We start from the raw sequence: 18,256 nt of genomic DNA on the forward strand, positions 1-18,256 counted from the left end.
TATTGATAGTGCTGTGCACTGTGCTATCAGCTACCTATCTGTTATGTGACTCTTCAATGTTTAGAAGATCTGCATTCCTGAAGTGTTTTTGTATATTGAAGCCAGTTAAATGGTCAATATTTAGCTTATTACCTTGCTCCGTATAAACTTTACAAAGCTAATAAATAGACATAGTACCAATAATTGTTTACCCAAAAATCCCTAAGTGGTAAACACCACCTTGGCCTGTTGGCCATTATTGAAGGCAATAAGTGCCCTTTTTAGCCATCCATTATGATCCATATACTGCTATTGTTAGTAGGCTAATTGCAACGTAAAAAATAACACTTCAAAAAGACAAAAAAGTTGAAAAAATCAAATAAATCAAATAAATCAAAAAAATCTTGAAAAAATCAAAAAAATCATTGATTTTTGATTTTTTTGATTTTTTAAAAAAAATAAAAAAAATCGCCAACCCTGCTTTTTTGAGGTGTTATTTTTTATGTTGCAATTAGCCTACTAACAATAACAGTATATGGATCATAATGGATGGCTAAAAAGGGCACTTATTGCCTCCAATAATGGCCAACAGGCCAAGGTGGTGTTTACCAGTTAAGGATTTTCGGGTAAACAATTATTGATAAGTCTATTCATTAGCTTTGTAAAGTTTGTATGGAGCAAGGTAATGAGCTAAATATTGACCATTTAACTGGCTTCAATATACAAAAAACACTTCAGGAATGCAGATCTCCTAAACATTGAAGAGTCACATAATAGATAGGTAGCTGATTGCACAGTGCACAGCACTATTGATAGATCTACTAGTTTTATGTTCTATAAATCTACCAGACTCTACCTTCTATACATACCAACTAGTAGTGACTGAGTGACTGACTGCACTGTTCCCATTTAATTCATACCAATAAACCAATACTAAACATAAACTGAATGATAACCAAACAAACCTCATACGACTTGGAACGAGACTTAAGTTATGAGAAACGCTAACACTGTTTGAAATAAACATGTGCACAATTAAAATATTTTATATCCATTCACTGCATTTAATTATTTTATATGTAGTCTTATAATTGTAATTGTTTTGTTTCTAGTTTTAAATTCACATATTCAAAGATTGAAATTAAATATTTTAATTAGAATACCGTACTCATATTAGGGTGGAAAATCTTTCTAATTGCCTAAAAGGTCAATACAATCTCAACCTCTCAATATACAGGGTGGAGCAGAACCGATTGAGCAGTTTTGAGGTAAAATAAAAGAGTAATGGAGGTACATAAAAAAGAAAGTTTATTTTCTTATAGGTTAGCATAACATACCATTTAGAATAGGTACTTATGTTTTGAAAACAATATTTGGAAGATGGGGGCTGTTAGCTGCAACACACTGTTGGAGTCATTCTCAGAGGAGGGAGTAACCTTGACAGTGAATTCTGATTGCTATGCTGCAATGTTGCAAAATTTCTTGCAGCCCATGATGGAAAACATTGTTGAAAATGAAGCATTGAGAGATGTGTGGTTCCAGCAAGATGGGGCTACAGCTCACACAGCTCGAATGTCACTCAATGTTTTGAAACGCATGTTTCCTGTAGGTCTGGTGTTTCTGAGGGGTGATTAACAGTGGCCTGCGAGGTCACCTGATTTGAGCATTTGCGATTTCTTTCTTTGGGGACACCTAAAAGAAAGGGGTTCAGAAGTCGCCCTCACACCCTACCACAGCTAAGGGAACAGATTATTGCAGCAGAGGTTATGGCCATACCTAGCCATATGTGTGAACGTGCTGTAGAAAACTTCCGAGAACAACTCCAACAGTGTGATGCAGCTAACAAACCCCATCTTCCTGATATTGTTTTCAAAATATAAGTATTTTATATGGTATGTTATGCTAATCATGAGGAAAATAAACTTTCTTCTTTATGTACCTCCATTACTCTTTTATTTTGCCTCAAGACTGTTTAGTCAGTTCTGCCCCACCCTGTATAAGCTAGCTAACACATTTAAATTGTATATTGTGATCAATATACCGTATAACAAATAGTCAAAACTCAAATAGTTAAGACTACTTATAGCCTTTTAGGAATTAGCTAAGCTGCTTGCTACGTACAATGTATTGCACTCTTGATGCCTCTGTACCAAAAAAATGCCATTTATTGGAACCTAATACACACTAAAGGCAACACGTTTATATACCAATTTGTCATTCATAGTACATTTATACTAAACCATGAATAACAATACCTCAATATAAATTAAAGACTGCTACTCAATATTTTTATATATATGAAAAAATCAAAAAAATCAAAAAAAGCATGATTTTTTTATAAAAAAATCAAGTGATTTAATCACTTGATTTAATCATTTTGATTTAATCATTGCTAACCCTGGCCGACACTCTTGTGTTCGAATTCCGATTGCTGTGTGAGCTGTATTGGAATATGACACAGCCTGGAATTAGAACACTACTATTGAATATTGAACACTACTTAATTAGGCTTTTAATTAAGAGCTATTAAGCTTTTAATTAAGAAAATTTTATTTTTTGCACACAGCTTGGAATGAGCAGTGTGTGTCTAATTCCAAGCTGTGTTGGAATTATTTTTTATGTGTCTAAAACCATCTCTTAACTTAATCATCTATAAATTTTTTTTACCACTTGAAATCAGCAAATACAAGTATACTTAAAGGATTCCTAATATATTCACAGACGTATTTATAAGTCTCAAACAATAATATTTTTTCTACACTATTACAGTTTATCACTATTTGGTAGAGCAAGGTCAACTATCAACTTTGACACATTTTTCGATGTTCTCACTGGGTGACGCGCACTGTCTTTCTTTGGATCTCAACATTTTCCCACTAGACAGCCCAGACCTAGTGTTTTGGCAAAAGTATGACGTCACTATTTCAACCATCAACGAATGCATGGAACTAAGAAAAAGGTTAATATAAAGGAAAAAAGTCAAGTGTCGGAACTACCCACGATGTTGGAATATACCACGTTTACCCTAATATCGCAGAATCCAGACTGGTATGTAATTTTGTTCTGAAAGGGAAATAAATATTAAGCATTAAGTGTCAAACATCAATTATAAGATTTGTAGCAGACAAACAAACAACAAGAAGTGAAGTTGGAGAGAAGTGTTGTAAAATATAGTTAGCTACATATCATTAAGTATCATGGATACCAGACCAGTGTCATTGATACCATTGGCATTGAATGTTTAGAGACAAACATTGTTGCTGCTCTTCATAAGTTCAGTCTTCACTGTCAATTGTAGTGATGTTCCAGTGGCAGTTATTAACCTGAATTTTTCAATTGAACTCGATGAAAGGGAGGCCCAGTCCGCCCCTTTGTTTACAGTTCAGAGTGCCAAGATTGGCGCAGAGAGGCGCGGGTTTGATCCCAGCTCTGTGCGCCAGTTTCTAGTCAGAATCGGCAAGGAGGCTGGGCGGTTAAGCACAGCAGAATTTGAATCAGTGAGTTGTGAGTTTGAGACTGCAACAAGCTGTGGCCTGTGGATGTTCTGCGATGTTAAGAATCGGCAACAGGCCTATGGCCTAATAAATGCTAAATACACTATAAATCAATTATTTACTGCTGATTTTTTATTCATTTCAAGGGTTTTAAAAAAGAAAGGTTATTTCTTTTGTGAATAAATATTTAAAGTTTTTAATCTTAATGTAGAATTCTAAAGATCAACTCTTGCTGAATTTTTTTCCTCTTGCAGGGGGCAAGAGAGATGAAGTTCTGATCTTACCTCTGAATGACTCTGTGAGCTTCACCCTGAGTCAAGACCAGCTGTGTGCAACAACCACTGCCTGCATTTCTCCTGCTTTCACTAATGATGCTTTCTGGCTCAATGGCAAGTATGTACCTGCTACACATTTTTGGGGCAAAGAAATAACTTGATGTTTTTGCTCTTCTCAATTTAATTTAATATTTATTGTAAGAAATTATCTCAGGATTCTTAGCAATCTAGTTTGATATCCCTTTAATTTATTTAACACGTTGACTACGTATTGGTACATATGCGTACCACAAAATGTATTTCTCCAGGACGTAGTGGTACATAATTCAGGTTGCCTAACATTGGCCAAATCCGAGAATAAAAAAGGCCAATAAAGGCTTATAAGTCAAAATGTACTAGTTTATTTGTAGGTTCCACTATAAAATTCCATTCATTTTTTTTTGCAGTATTTAAAATTTAATTAGTTGAAGTACCAGTACCCCTATCATAAATTTTAGCCGGCCAATGCAATTGAGAAAAACTAAATCACGGAATTTTTCCGGAAAAAATGACCGTCTGCCAACCCTGTTTAAAAACAGCATAAAAAATGAAATAATAGTACTACAAGATGAAGCTATTGTAGTCATTGTGTTAAATAAATTTTTGGATAATTCATTTTTTTTCTAGTTTGTTACTAAATATATAGTTGCTTACAAATGAATTTATATTTGGTCTGAGGCAAGAATGTGAATTAGTGGTCCTTGCTTTTTTGAGGTTTTAAATTTGTAGTTACAAAAAATGTTCACACCTAGTCTTCTGGCTATGAAATAGTATCATTTAAATTAAATTTACATAGAATATAATTATGCTGCAACATAGGCAAATTGCAGCAGCATATATATTAACACATAAAACAGGAAAGAAGAGGTATGTTATAAAAATGTAATATAAATATGATTTGATGCCACAGTCAAAAAGTTAATAGCACCACTGACAACCTACAGTGGTTTTTTTTTTCTTAGATCTGGAGGTCTGGTGTACTGGTATTTTGCCTTAGAAATGTCACCTTAGAGCATTCAGCAGAAGTCTAATAACATACTCACTCCAGCAGTGAAGAAATTCACTCATGACTGAAATTTGGCTCCTTTCATCCTCACGTGGAATAACCAACTTCCCCACACACACTTGATTAAGTATCTTTTTTTTGTCAGAAGCAACTAAAAAGCCACTTGAATGCTTCCCAGGCACTCAGTTTTTGAGTCAAGAAGCTATTAGGTCATTTAGGTGTATAAGAGAGAAAGAAAGACCTTATGGTATTCTGGTGGAACAGTTAATAGGGGTGAGGCTGAGGCTGTGTTCCACCATAGTTACCACTGTGTTCTACCGCACAGCCTCACTATCCTAGGGACCGAGTGATTAACAGTATGTATAGACTGTATGAAGCCCACTTGTGTATTTACAATAATAATAATGACCATGAGCTCGTCATCATATTATAATCATAAAAATTATTATCTTCTGTGTGGCTTTGTACCTCTCCCAACCAGTCGGCCACAGAGTTGAAACCTGTTTTCTTGTCATTGCAGTGAGTTCCATGGAGCAGGGGTAACTACAAATATGTAGAACCAATGAGTTGTCCTGATCACTAATGTAGATCACACCTGATCCAGTAGACAGTATTGTGGTGGAAGTAATGGGTTCAGTGCTGTGCATCTGTTGAAATTCTCCCAATATCGAGCTTAAATAATTGGCCCTATTGAGGCTCAATCAAAGCTATAATGCAATTAAGGCCTTTGGAAAATCTAAAAGGAAGGGCAAGTAAAACTAATTCAAATGCAAAGCTGTAAAATATGCGTGGAAAATTTGTTGCTAATACATCAACCTCCTGCACTATCTACAAGATAATCCTTTGCAATGACTGCCTTAGGTTTAATAATTGCCTTTTGTCAGTGATGGTCATGGTACAACCCTAGAAAAACTGACATCAAAAATAGTACCAGCAATCACCCATTCAAAGTTTCCACTACCAGGATGTGCAATACACGGTCACCTGCTGACTTCACTGCAAATATCAGTCTTGATGTATCATGTAATTGTTCCATTAATATTGCGTTATTAATTGAATTCAGTAATAAATTAATGTGCTTTACCATAAATGCTCATAATTAACACTAAGTAGGTTATATAGGTATATCAATAAAAACGGAGCTGATGAGTAAAAAATTTTGTTATTTTTTCTGCATAGTACTACAATTTTTTTCATCCAATGTTATTTTTTGTTTCTGTTATGTTTAGCTGTACATGGAAAAATAAGGCTTCTCATTATTTAGTTGTTTCATGTGCATTTTTTGTTTAATAGCAGAAAATATTCCCCTGGTGCACATTGATGCGTAGTGATAGTGTGAAAATAATTTGCACATGGCAAATTATCCTAACAAATGTTATTGGTGCTATAATTTTTGTATCAATGTATTGAATTTGAATGTAGAGCATCTAACCCATTACTTGGTAGAAAGTAATATGATACAGTATAATATAAGTATAAATTTGTGTTGGATGAAGCCAGTGATGATTCTTGCTTCTTCTTGTCTTTCTTTTGCAGAGAAGAGTCATTAGAGAATCCACGCATCCAAAACTGCCTTAAAGAAAGTAAGCAGAAAATTGTCCTAGAGTGTCTCTGATTTTTAGCTGTAACTTGCCAGTGCACTCAATAATAATGGCTCAAATAAACAACAGTAATAGCCCCTCAGGGGGGACTTCTGACGTGTGTCTGTGCTCGTCAGAAGTCCTATGGGATTTCGCGCTCCTTGGGGGATTGTTCCTAAGCGCCCCACCGCTGAGCACGCGGTGTCTAACTGCAGGTCTCAGTTGCGGGGTTAAGTTATTATGTAGGTAGGATTCCTTATTGAATAATTGAGACCTTCCGCCTCTTTGGCGATGTTATATTTTGACCTTCGGTGCGAAATAGCTTGATAGCTGAAGCGCTAGCAAACCATTATACTACTACTACTACTACTACTACTACTACTACTACTACAGTAATAGGAATTAAATTAGATACTCTGGTTATGTTAGGTAACACAGTGTGTAGCTAACACAAGTAATTCCTCAAGTGAGTTCTGGCATTTGTTAATTCTTCTCTGTTAAATTTCTCAAAACTCATGAATATCATAATTATTGCCAGCTTATTTTCGTTTAATTGTTAGCTTTCAATGGTACTAATTACAATTGTTGTACCTATATCATGACAAGTTTAAATTATGACTATCTGGTAACTAGTATTATATTTTCAACCTATACTCCATTTATCAGCTTTAGATGTTTTCATTCATGTAAGTAATCTATCATTATTTTAGAGCAGCCCTTATAGAGATGAAATGTGCCAGCCAAAAATCCAATTGATGTATATCTTGTACTTTAAAATTATGTTTCAAATTTGTCATTAATTTTGTTACTATTTGTGTTCAGTCCGACGTCGAGCTAAGGAAAGCTGCAGTAGCTGCGGCAGTGAAGATGACATCACCTCCTGGCCCGTGCACATCTGCTCAGCTAACAACTTCCCCACGGCTGCAGGACTAGCCTCGTCAGCTGCTGGATATGCAGCAATGGGTAATCCTCTTGCTATCATATACATTTGTTTCATATTTTTATCATTGCATAACCCACAGAAAAAAATTAGGTTAACAGACCTCTCAAATTCTCCAAAAATTGAATAAGATACAAGTTTGATTTGAAGTTAATGCTCTCAGATATGAATAAATGAAAGAAATGTATCCATGTGTGCGGGGAAGCTATATGACATGAAGCAAATATACCTATATACCTACTCTGACCAGCAGAAATATTCATGTACCCACCATTCCTCCTTTCTGTGCCCACCATTCTCCCTTCCTGTGCCAACGATTCCTCCTTGTACCCGCTATTTCTCCTATTTGTCCCCATCATTCCTCCTTTTTGTGGCCATGATTCTTCCCTTCTGTGCCACGTTTCTTCCTACTACCTCTTCAATGTTGTTTTGAATCCCACTCTAAATCACTGAACCATTTGGCACGTATGGTAGTTATGGAATGTTTAAATACAAACATTGTTGCTACTCTTCACTATCCATTGTAGTGATGTTTTATTCTTTGAGTTGATAGTTTGGACGTTTGTGCCTTTTTTCACTTCTGTGCACGAGTTGGTGTACGTGTACAGTGGTGGCAGTGGCAGAGGTGTACGGTGTGTTCACATGTGTACAGTGGTGGCAGTGGCAGAGGTGTACGGTGTGTTCACATGTGTACAGTGGTGGCAGTGGCAGAGGTGTATGGGGTGTTCACATGTGTACAGTGGTGGCAGTGGCAGAGGTGTATGGGGTGAGCGGAGGCGACCTCTCGGTGGCAGCTCGGCAAGGCTCTGGCAGTGCCTGCAGAAGTGTCCTGGGAGGCATTGTTCGCTGGTACAAGGTAATTCTAATAAATATCTATCACGATTCAGGTGAAAAAGTCTAATTCAATCACTCGTTTGAAAGTATGTTATTTGTTAGTGATGTTTGAAAATATTAAAATAAGGAAGTATTTGAAGAACAATTAGCGGCTATTACAGGGCAATATATTTATATTATGAAGTGCTGTTGAGATACTGAGAGAACATTTACTGCAGAGCCTATGGGAACTTCTTTTTTCCAGCCTCTTTTAAACATAACTTGTTGTTTATGTTGTGGTCAGGGAGAACAGCTGGACGGGAGTGACTCGGTTGCTCGTCAGGTTGCGCCTCCCGACCACTTTGGTGAACTGCACGCCATCCTCTGCGTGGTGAGGAACTCTTAAAAGTTACTTTCTTTAGCTTCCTATCACAAAGCAAACTAGGACAAAGAAATAGCTTTTATTTACAGCTTGTACAAAGCTGATGGAGTAATCTAGATTGAACTAAGGGCCGGTGAATTCTTAACTGCTACAATTTTATTCTTCTTCGTTTGTCATCTGATCAGAACACACTAATGTGATTTATTATTGTTATTTTTGTGTCTACTAGTCATAAGTTATGGAATATTAATCCATTGGCTGCCATTTGTTTGTGTATTACGCTCAGGTAATGTGATTTTACTATGCAGCTCTAAATTTTTACAATATATTATGGGGCTGACGATAACGTTAGAATGGTTCTGTAGCATCGGAGATGTTGGAGCTCAGGTGCACCCCTGACATCAGGGAGCTCAGAAGCACCCCTGGCATCAGGGAGCTCAGGTGCACCCCTGACATCAGGGAGCTCAGGTGCACCCCTGGCATCAGGGAGCTCAGGTGCACCCCTGGCATCAGGGAGCTCAGGTGCACCCCTGGCATCAGGGAGCTCAGGTGCACCCCTGGCATCAGGGAGCTCAGGTGCACCCCTGGCATCAGGGAGCTCAGGTGCACCCCTGGCATCAGGGAGCTCAGGTGCACCCCTGGCATCAGGGAGCTCAGGTGCACCCCTGGCATCAGGGAGCTCAGGTGCACCCCTGGCATCAGGGAGCTCAGGAGCACCCCTGGCATCAGGGAGCTCAGGTGCACCCCTGGCATCAGGGAGGTCAGGAGCACCCCTGGCATCAGGGAGGTCAGGAGCAGAGCTGACTCATTAAGTTTGTGTGCAGGCAAGCGGGCGGCGCAAGAAGACTGGCAGCACGGAGGGCATGCGACGCTGCGTCAAGACGTCGCTCGTCATGAACATGCGCCTCACGTCAACCGTTGATGCCCGCACCAAGAACATCGTCAAGGTTTGCTCTCGTCTTCCCTGCTTGTTGTCATAAAATATTTCTTACATCAAGTTAGTTTAAAATTCAATAAAGTTTTGAAACGTCTTTCAAAGCTGTATGTTCAAGTTGTTGCAGTTTCGCGCATACTTAGTTCTCAAGTTCAATTGAGAGCGTTGTTAGCTTTTTTAGTGACTATTTATGTGTGTCCTGTAAATTCATGGACTACAAGAAAATGAAACTTAAATTAATTTTTAATTTAATTACATGTACATAGCTTCTTTAAAGCAAAGGAAATTTTTTTGCAAATCAGCGTCTCAGTGTGTAGATGTATTCACTACAATTTATAGCAATTAATACATGTAACATTTATTTATTTTGCAATTTATAGTAAACTTGATTCAGGCAACATCTTTGACTTCAGGGATGTCACGATTTTGTAGGAGCTCCACAATATTTTTTGTATTACAACATCTGCCGGGGATAGATCCCGTCCTATGCACATGATCCCTATGCCAGCCTCAGCTGAGAATGTCTGGTCAAGTAAACCTAAGTCTGTTGCCATTCTACGATAATCAAGATTGTTGTTAGTTGATGAGGTGGTATTGTGCAGGCCATCGCTGAGAAGGACTGGTCCAGTTTCTGCGACCTGACCATGAGCGACAGTCAGGAGATGCACGCGGCCTGCCTCACCGCCAGTCCGCCCGTCGTGTACATGACGGACACGTCGCACGCGGTCGTCGAGCTCGTCCACGAGTACAACAGAGTCGTCGTCAAGGAAGGGCAGCCGCAACTCAAAGTTGGTTTTGTGCTCAATATATTCTATTGGACATTAATCCTATTCTATTCCATACATTAGGATCGTATTATGATTACGTACTAAAAGCAATAATTAGTGTAATAATTTCATCATAATATGTGTAATGCTGTATTGTCCTACAAGTCAAAATTGTTCGTTCACAAACCTAAAAAAATTCTAACGATGACAGATCTGCTACACATTCGACGCGGGTCCGAACGCTTGCCTGTTCGTGCCCGCAGCTGCAGTGGGGCAAGTGATGTCTTTGTTGCTCAAAGTCTTCCCGCCATCAGACCATTGCACCTTAGACACTTACCTGCGAGGTCTACCCTGCCCCACTCCCCAGCTCATCCCTAGCCTTGAGGCTGTTAGTTTGGACTTGATTAACAACTTTCACAGCGCTAACAGCCCCGCAGGCATCAAGCTACAGTACTTCATGCACACCACCGTCGGTGAAGGTCCGCGTGTTATAGCCAAAGAGAGCCACAACAACAAGCCCAGTGAAGTACCTAAATCCTCAGATGTGAGCAACACGTCTGGAGCGACCCCCTCCTGCCATCTCATTGATCCCTTGACCGGCGCTCCGATATTTGGTCCTGCAGTGTCTTAGGGAACGGGGTTGCGGGAGCCAACTCTCGCCCGCATCATCTCGGACACTTTCTCTCGCTTCGCCTCTAAAATTACCAACGCCCGCTCGACATTTTCTTGACCCTTGCGAGGCGGCCTTCCTGCCGATACCGACCGAGTGGCTACACCCAGAAAAATTTGTGGCTGTTCCTTCTTTAAAAGAACTACCACTTTGGCTGAAGAAGAGGTTTACGAAATTATTTAATGTGTCTGATTTCGAAAACAAACGTTCGGGACAGAATATCTTTCTCCCTTCCATCACTATTGTTGATTCTTGTCTGTCAGAAATTTAATCAAAATGGAAATTTCAGGAAGATTAATGCAGCAAAATTTCATTAGTTGTTCGTAGGAGAAGCTTATCAGTAAAATCTGATATCAGTATTTGTTGAATCCGTTTTTATTACTGGTAAAGTTGAAGCTTTACTCCTGGGAGAACTAATTTCTGCGATGGATGGCTTGCATCACTGCCCCTCCTCTCCCTGATGGCTTGCATCACTGCCCCTCCTCTCCCTGATGGCTTGCATCACTGCCCCTCTTCCATCGCTCGCATTTCTATAAGCCGCTCAGCAGGATCGTTGTCTGTCTCTCACTTGTGTGCGTTTTATACTTGCTTTCTGCTGGACTGAGACTGTGCAAATGAGAGCGATTAATTACTTTTCTGCGTTGATGACGCGTGCTTCATTTTGGCTTGATGTCAAAAAGCTGTCAATTTTAAGTAGATAGTCTTCCAACTGCTATATACAATGATACAATCATTTTAACCCACATGTTGAATAAATACTCCCACTTCTGACTGTAACGCAGTAATATTTCTGATATACTGAAACTTTAAAGCATCAAGCTCATTTTTTGCTCTCGAATTATCGACAGTTTTGTCAGTTTCGCTTGTATATGAGAACTTCGTGCCGCAGTTTCAACTCTTGTATCAATTATGAAGTGTAGAAGCCTCGTGCTTCATTGCTCGCTATCATATCACATCCTCCGTACTGCGGGTGGCATGCTTCAAAGTCTTGCTTTCTCAACTATCATCTCGTTGTTAGCATAAAATCTATGTTCAGTTTAGCAATGTTTGGAAGCATGTTGCTGCGGAGTGTGCCAGCCACATCCATCAGGTTATTAATGTCTCAAATAGAAACTTGTTGTTCTTTTGTAAATCATCGCTAGGATGTGGCAAGTGTTGTTGTGGTAGTGCCAGCAAATTTGCGCGGTATTCTATTTCTCTAGCTTAGCATAGCAAGTCCTGCAGGTGCATGTTGGTCGTCAATAAATTACGCGTCCCGAAAATTTTTGACGTTAGCCAGAACTGAAATTGTAGAACGATTGTAGTTTCAAATTAGCCCTCTCTTTAAAGACATTTATGGACGTTAGTTGCAATCGTCAACCCAAACAAACACGTTTGAACTTCCAGCAGCGTCTTTGGCCACTTTATTGAATGCGGAGCTGAGAATAGATCGAGACGATTTATATCATTAGACGTAACAGATTTTGCGTTCATTCTTTTGATTTTTTTTTTTTTTTTTTGTTTCAATGTCATGTATGTGTAGACTGCTTGCTAGCAGCCAGGGATCCGGTTGTTCCTTGCCTGTCAGCTCAGCGATACTTATCTTGCTGACCTGGTTTATTATTAAGATATCTTCCTACAACTACCAAAGCACTATTGAGATAAGTGATAATAATAAGTTGTTATGGGTCTCTTTGGTTCAGGTAATTATAAGCATTCTAATTTGTCACTAGAGCACTTATTTAGGTTTGGTTCCGGTAATCATTTGTTTTTAAGATCTAGTTTACGGTTGTTGCTGTGGCATTTGTTATTTCGTTTTAATTTGGTAAATAGCGAACGCAAGTTGGGTGCTTTGCGCGCCGGAAGCTAAAAATGCTTCTCTTCTTTCAAAAAACTGTTGTTAGTGTGTGTTACTCTATTCATTGTGTTAGTATTATAAGCAGCATCTATCCACCAACCAAAGAATCGTTCGTTTGAAGCCTTTCATGCTAGAGTATTTTGATCTCAGGAATCACGACAATGTTTGATATTGTCTCTAACTGCTTGCTTATGTGAAGCTCCGTCATCTTTTTCTGCCCATACATCGCTCTTGCCTGTTTTTTCTCTTTGCGACGCAACTTTCCCTGCAGTTGTTCGTCGTCAACCGCTTGGGGACTTTAGCGGTCAGTGCAGGGAAACGGACATGAGGTGCTTCGCTCTGACGGCCTCACAGGCCGACTTGCGTGCGTACAATTTCTAAGAGGTCTTCTGATCTCATCTTCTACACTACTAAGCCTGGTACTGACAAATGCTTCGTGGAAGTTAGGTCGTTTGTTCTGCAAACATTTTCGAACGCTAAAAGCGTTTCTGAATATAAGTTTCTTGGTGAAGTCATGCAAGAACGGCGCAAAAGACTGTGAAGCGTTTCAAATAATGATGACCTACGGGTGTTTATGGTCAGGTCGATGTTCGGCTAAGTTCTGGTTCGCGTGATGTTATATCGTGTCAGGTGCAAGAAAGGCTCGGGGACGGATGGTCTCTGTACACTACAGAAATTGATGCTCCTCTGTTTCACATGCTTGCAAAGTCTGACATAAAATCCCGTTTCTAACTTTAAATTCTACCCATAGTTTTCTCGCATTAATGCTACAATTATTCGCATCTAGTGTTGGGCAACATATTTTCCAGCCCTAACAATCGTAGGACGTAGAAGCTTGGTGGAGCGACTAGCTGGTTCGTATTTACAGAGGACCTTAGCCTGAAGTTTCTTACTTGAAGTAGCGAGAGAGTTCTTGAACCGTCCCTTAATGCCCTTGTTAGAGAAATGTAGCTTTATTGTTTGTTTAGGCATGGAGGTTTGTTGTTTCCCAGAAAGTTAGTCACTATGTTGGAATTCATGAAGCTCGCAAACTCGCGTCTCCAAATCCGCATATACCTTGAAAGTGATAGGAGGGCCGCGAAACAACTGATAAGCGCCGCCTTAACTCCAAGCGTAATGTACATTCAGGTTGTGGGAATTCTGCAACCCCTCACTCGCGAAATTATAAATTTCTTTTCCTCTGCAGACCAAAGTTACTTTCCTTTGTAGAAGCGTAAATTAGGAGTTTTCGTCTTGGACTCGTGTAATTATTTAGTACTCTTACTTTGTTCTACGTTGTTGATTGTTGTTTAAAGCCTTGCTGTTTCATCTAAAACCCTAATAGGAATTATTCATTTCCGCTGAACTCCGTGTATTGAGTCTAGAATCTGATGCTTGACTTCTTAAACAATTAGGAATACCGTAACTATTAGATTTAGTGCTAGGTAGCACTGCAGTGTGTCACTCGTGCTAGATTTATGGATACTCAAGATTTGCTGTTCCTGTTTATAAAAATCTCTCCTTTAGATGTTGTATCTATACTAAGCTATGAGTATTAGTGATAAAAGGGGTTTAGTTGACTTCGAGGTCTCAGCTACCTCAACCAGCAACTCATCTCCCTACGTATGACGATGACGACATCTAATGTTCTTTGCTAAATTACTCTAATACGAGCAATGGCCCTGTAAAAGCCGGCGCTTGTTTATCATTATGCGATTAATTTCTAGTGTTGTATGCTCTAATAATTATTGGTTATGGGAGTTGAGATGAGTCCTAAGAAGCCGTGTAAAGCTTCAGTTGCCACATTTGTTTGCAAGTATAACGATTGTGCTTCATACTCAAGTATGTTGCCAGCAACTCAAATTTAAACTTGTTGATATTTATTAGCTGCAAACTTACTCTCCTTCTCCATCGCTGAGGAGTAAGTTTGTTCTCCATCTTCTGGATCGCTGAGGACAGGTGAAGTGAGTGACACTTTTGATCGCAGAGCTTGTGCGAGCCATTCAAATGTTCTCCCTTGGTAATATCGTTAGGCCGAGGATCTCACCAGTCATAAGTAAGAACTGCTTGTGCAATTCACGCGGGTTACGACACTCAGCGCTTAGGTATGTCACGTGTTACGGCGACTGTGTTTTAGGGCCGGTGTGCGCTATGTAAGATCGACTCCAATTCTGTTTTGAAAGCCATTGTTACGCTTCCTCGCTACTTACATGGCTGATGGACTTACGATGTCAGATTGATAGGTAGGTATGTATCCCCTGATGACCAACTTGATGTTGTTGACGTTGTCACGTGATCATAGTTGAACTCCAAGTCTTCCTCCCGCGACTAAAAGCGTTTCCTACAAGGAACGAATGGTGCTTTTTCTTTCGTTTTACCAGTAAACTAAACTATCACGTTACCCAAAAATACCTTACAGCAACTAAAAACTGACTTACTAAGTTCTTATTTTGAGCAGCTCGAGTTCTAGTCCAGCCAGCAAGCCTCACCAGGGAAGTGAGCACTGCTCCATTACCTAATCCTAATTAGCACCTAAAGAAATGCTCTGCTGCAAAACATCCTTTACTCAACCAGAGGACAATAACAAACTCAGCGACTCCCAGTTTCATCGGAATGCTTGAACACATTTCTCTGGGATGCTCGGACATGATAGTCGACAAACAGCGCGCAGCATACACTGCACTGGGTAGCCGTCGCGCACGGCATGCTCGCCTCGTCACGGCCCAGCAACAGGCACTATAGAACCCCACCACTAACGACTGATGGTCTAGCGTTTGCGCAGTTGCTTGTGAGCAGGCATTGCTAGTGCATTAGCATGTCGGGTTTGAAATTACTATCAGTGATGTATCAACCACTATGTAAATGTAAGCGTTGCTTTCGATTTTATCTGATGCGTTCAAGTTATTCTTGTCGTCTGATGTGATGTGACATTAATTAAGCAAGTTTGGTGCGTAAGTTCCAAGCTAGACTCCTTAAATAGAAGTTTGATTATAAAGAGTGACAAATCTACTTAACAATTTCAGTCGCATTTTTTGTTTCAGATGCTTTTTTTGCTGGCTAATTTTTTTTGTTGTTCCAAATGCTGGCTATTTTTTTATGTTTCACGATTTGTTTGTCGCCACTGCATATATTTTTTTTTTTTTTGTTTTAAGTACGCTAACTTCATTTGGTAATTTCGTCATCAACATGTGTCGCATAGGCAAATGAGTCGTAAATGAGGCTGATCTGAGACGCCTTTCCCGTCTTAACTAGCTGTACCAGGAGGTTTAGCCAGCCTGCATTGGAGTTGATCACCCTTAATGTGATCACCCATCACCCTTAATTAATATCAAGGGTGATCACCCTTAAGGTCTTCCTATTGTGTGTTTTTTTCCAGAATTGAGTCGCTGGACGCGTCTCATTTGATGCCACCTAAAACTCGTTTAAAAACAAAAGACTGGAGTAGTAAAAAAAATCTGGCAGTTGTTTTTTGAAGAGAAACATGTTGTAGAAGCTTTTTCTTTGCCGACTTGCAACTTGACTTGTGAAGTTGTTCACTCTGTCTCGCTAAAAAAGGGACAGATATTTCCATTAGACGATAGCGAGTTTCCTTGTGGCATTTTGCTCTTCCCTTCTACCTTAATTCGATTCTTTCCCACTAAACAGTTTCATTTTCAGAGCCATCTCTTCTATTCATCGCCCTGATTGTAGATTGTAAGCTTCGGCAAAGTACGAGTTACTAAAAGATAAAAGTTGTACGACTTTCGAGAAAACTTGTAATTGCTACTGAAGGTTGCTTCTCTTTAAAAAAATACATCACTGTCACGTTATTGTTTCTTACTACCTTAATTCGACCCTCTTTCTGGTGGAGAAGGATACCGCGGAAAAATTTGCTTCATTAAATTTTGAGCCAAGTTTCGTGTAAAATTATATCTGGACCAACAGTTCCTTTTTTACTCGATTAATGAATTATTCAAATGCAAAGTCTCAATAAAGTCGTGTTTCGTTCGGTTTTTTATACGTTACCTGATAAATCATTAAGCTATTACAAGATTCCTTCTAGCTTGATATTTGATTTGTTTCCTTTCTTTTAAGGCAGTCTTCTGTGTGGGAACCTGCTTGTGAGAATGATGTATGATGTTTTACTTTGCCAAGCAGAGGCACTGTGAGCCCTCTGCGCAAATCTTGCTGTCTCTGAGGATCTCAATCGTGGGATTACGTTGTATAGATAGGATTCATTACACCGATAGCACGAATATCATCATCCATGTTGATGGACTTTCCATCTAACTTTCTCTCTCTGAAGTATAGAAACTGTATTTAACTCTTAAGTGGGTTATGGTTTGAGGAAGCTGGGACTGAATCAATTATCATCCCTGTATGGTTGTTGTTTGAATTGTAATCTCGATTAGACTCGGACTTTGGCCTAAATGCGAAGCCTGATGACGTCGATGAAAAGCAATGAATACGTACTAATTGGAAGGACAGTGGTTTTTAGCGTGTGAAATGTGACGGTCCTTGCAGGAGCGTGTTGTGAATAAATAGCTCCGTTGTTAATTGGGTGAAGATCAGTTTTGATTTGACTGTAATTAGCGAAAAGTTAATTCACTTTTTACTCAACTTACGAGCTGAAATTTCGAGTTGTAAATGAAAAGGAGACAAAAAATTCTTCCCAAAAGTGTCGAAGTGGTCCATCTATGCATCAACACAGAAACCACCTTGAATTTGCGTGGTAATGGTTCACAATGAATTGAAACTATTGATTCGGCACTATTCCCTTTGTTTCATGGACCGCTATGAGGCCCATAATGAGGGTTGCTGTCAGCAAATGTTTATATTCAGTCTAACGAGTTGTCTTTTCCACTGCCGTTGTCAACCTGAAAAAGGAAATATGTTTGAAATAAATTGATCGCTAATCGCTACCTTGTGGATACTGACGCGCGAGTTATAAAAACATGGAGAAACTAAATTTGTTTTATGCAAGAAATTCATTGAAATGTTCTCTTGATAGAGCCAGAAAAGCGAAGTGCAGGCAATTGCTTTGCCTACGCAAGCTGTTGCGCGTTGTTGAAGCCAGTACCTTGTGTTCATTTTTGGTCTCGCATTATTACTGGATCTGTAAAGGGAGGTCACCTTTTGTCGGTTTGTAGAAATCTTCAGTCAGTACCTTGGAACATTATCTCGTCTTGTATTTGTTGTTTTGACTCGCGTTCGTTTGTGAGTTGGGACATGTGGCTTTATAAGCATATCTGCATCGGTTCCTTGTCTGATGCCCCATTGTGCAGGGCTTTCGGTATTGATGAAACTATTGACCATTTTTCCTTGAGTATGCCTTTTATAATGATGCATGTCAACTAATGAGGCAGACCCTAATGACTATCGACTGACAGTGCGCACATTACTTGGTGGCGGAGATTTTACTAACAATAACAACATCTTGTGATCAAGACCGTCACATTTCTTCTAACTCTTTTCAATGAGGGAAATATTATTAATTAGAATGCCTCTCATAACACCTACGTGTGTTGCAGCCATCATTAACATAGTGTAATATGTGTCACTCGACGGGTCGGCCGCCTTGA

The 18,256-nt window shown here is 39.4% G+C and overlaps 1 protein-coding gene across 1 annotated transcript; it reads left to right on the forward strand.

Annotated features, from left to right (window-relative positions):
- Positions 1 to 3,727: 3,727 nt before the first annotated feature.
- On the forward strand, positions 3,728 to 12,371 carry LOC108669398 (diphosphomevalonate decarboxylase; the record flags this gene model as incomplete). Its single annotated transcript, XM_018156719.2, is given in 8 exon segments — positions 3,728 to 3,866; positions 6,330 to 6,376; positions 7,196 to 7,336; positions 8,054 to 8,169; positions 8,431 to 8,517; positions 9,333 to 9,455; positions 10,045 to 10,230; positions 10,421 to 12,371. Coding segments are annotated over 8 exon segments (1,259 nt in total), but the record flags the coding sequence as incomplete, so codon positions are not given.
- Positions 12,372 to 18,256: the final 5,885 nt, after the last annotated feature.

The sequence above is a fragment of the Hyalella azteca genome, unplaced genomic scaffold, assembly GCF_000764305.2.
Source record: "Hyalella azteca isolate HAZT.00-mixed unplaced genomic scaffold, Hazt_2.0.2 contig17852, whole genome shotgun sequence".
In the NCBI taxonomy this organism is placed as follows: Eukaryota; Metazoa; Arthropoda; class Malacostraca; order Amphipoda; family Hyalellidae; genus Hyalella; species Hyalella azteca.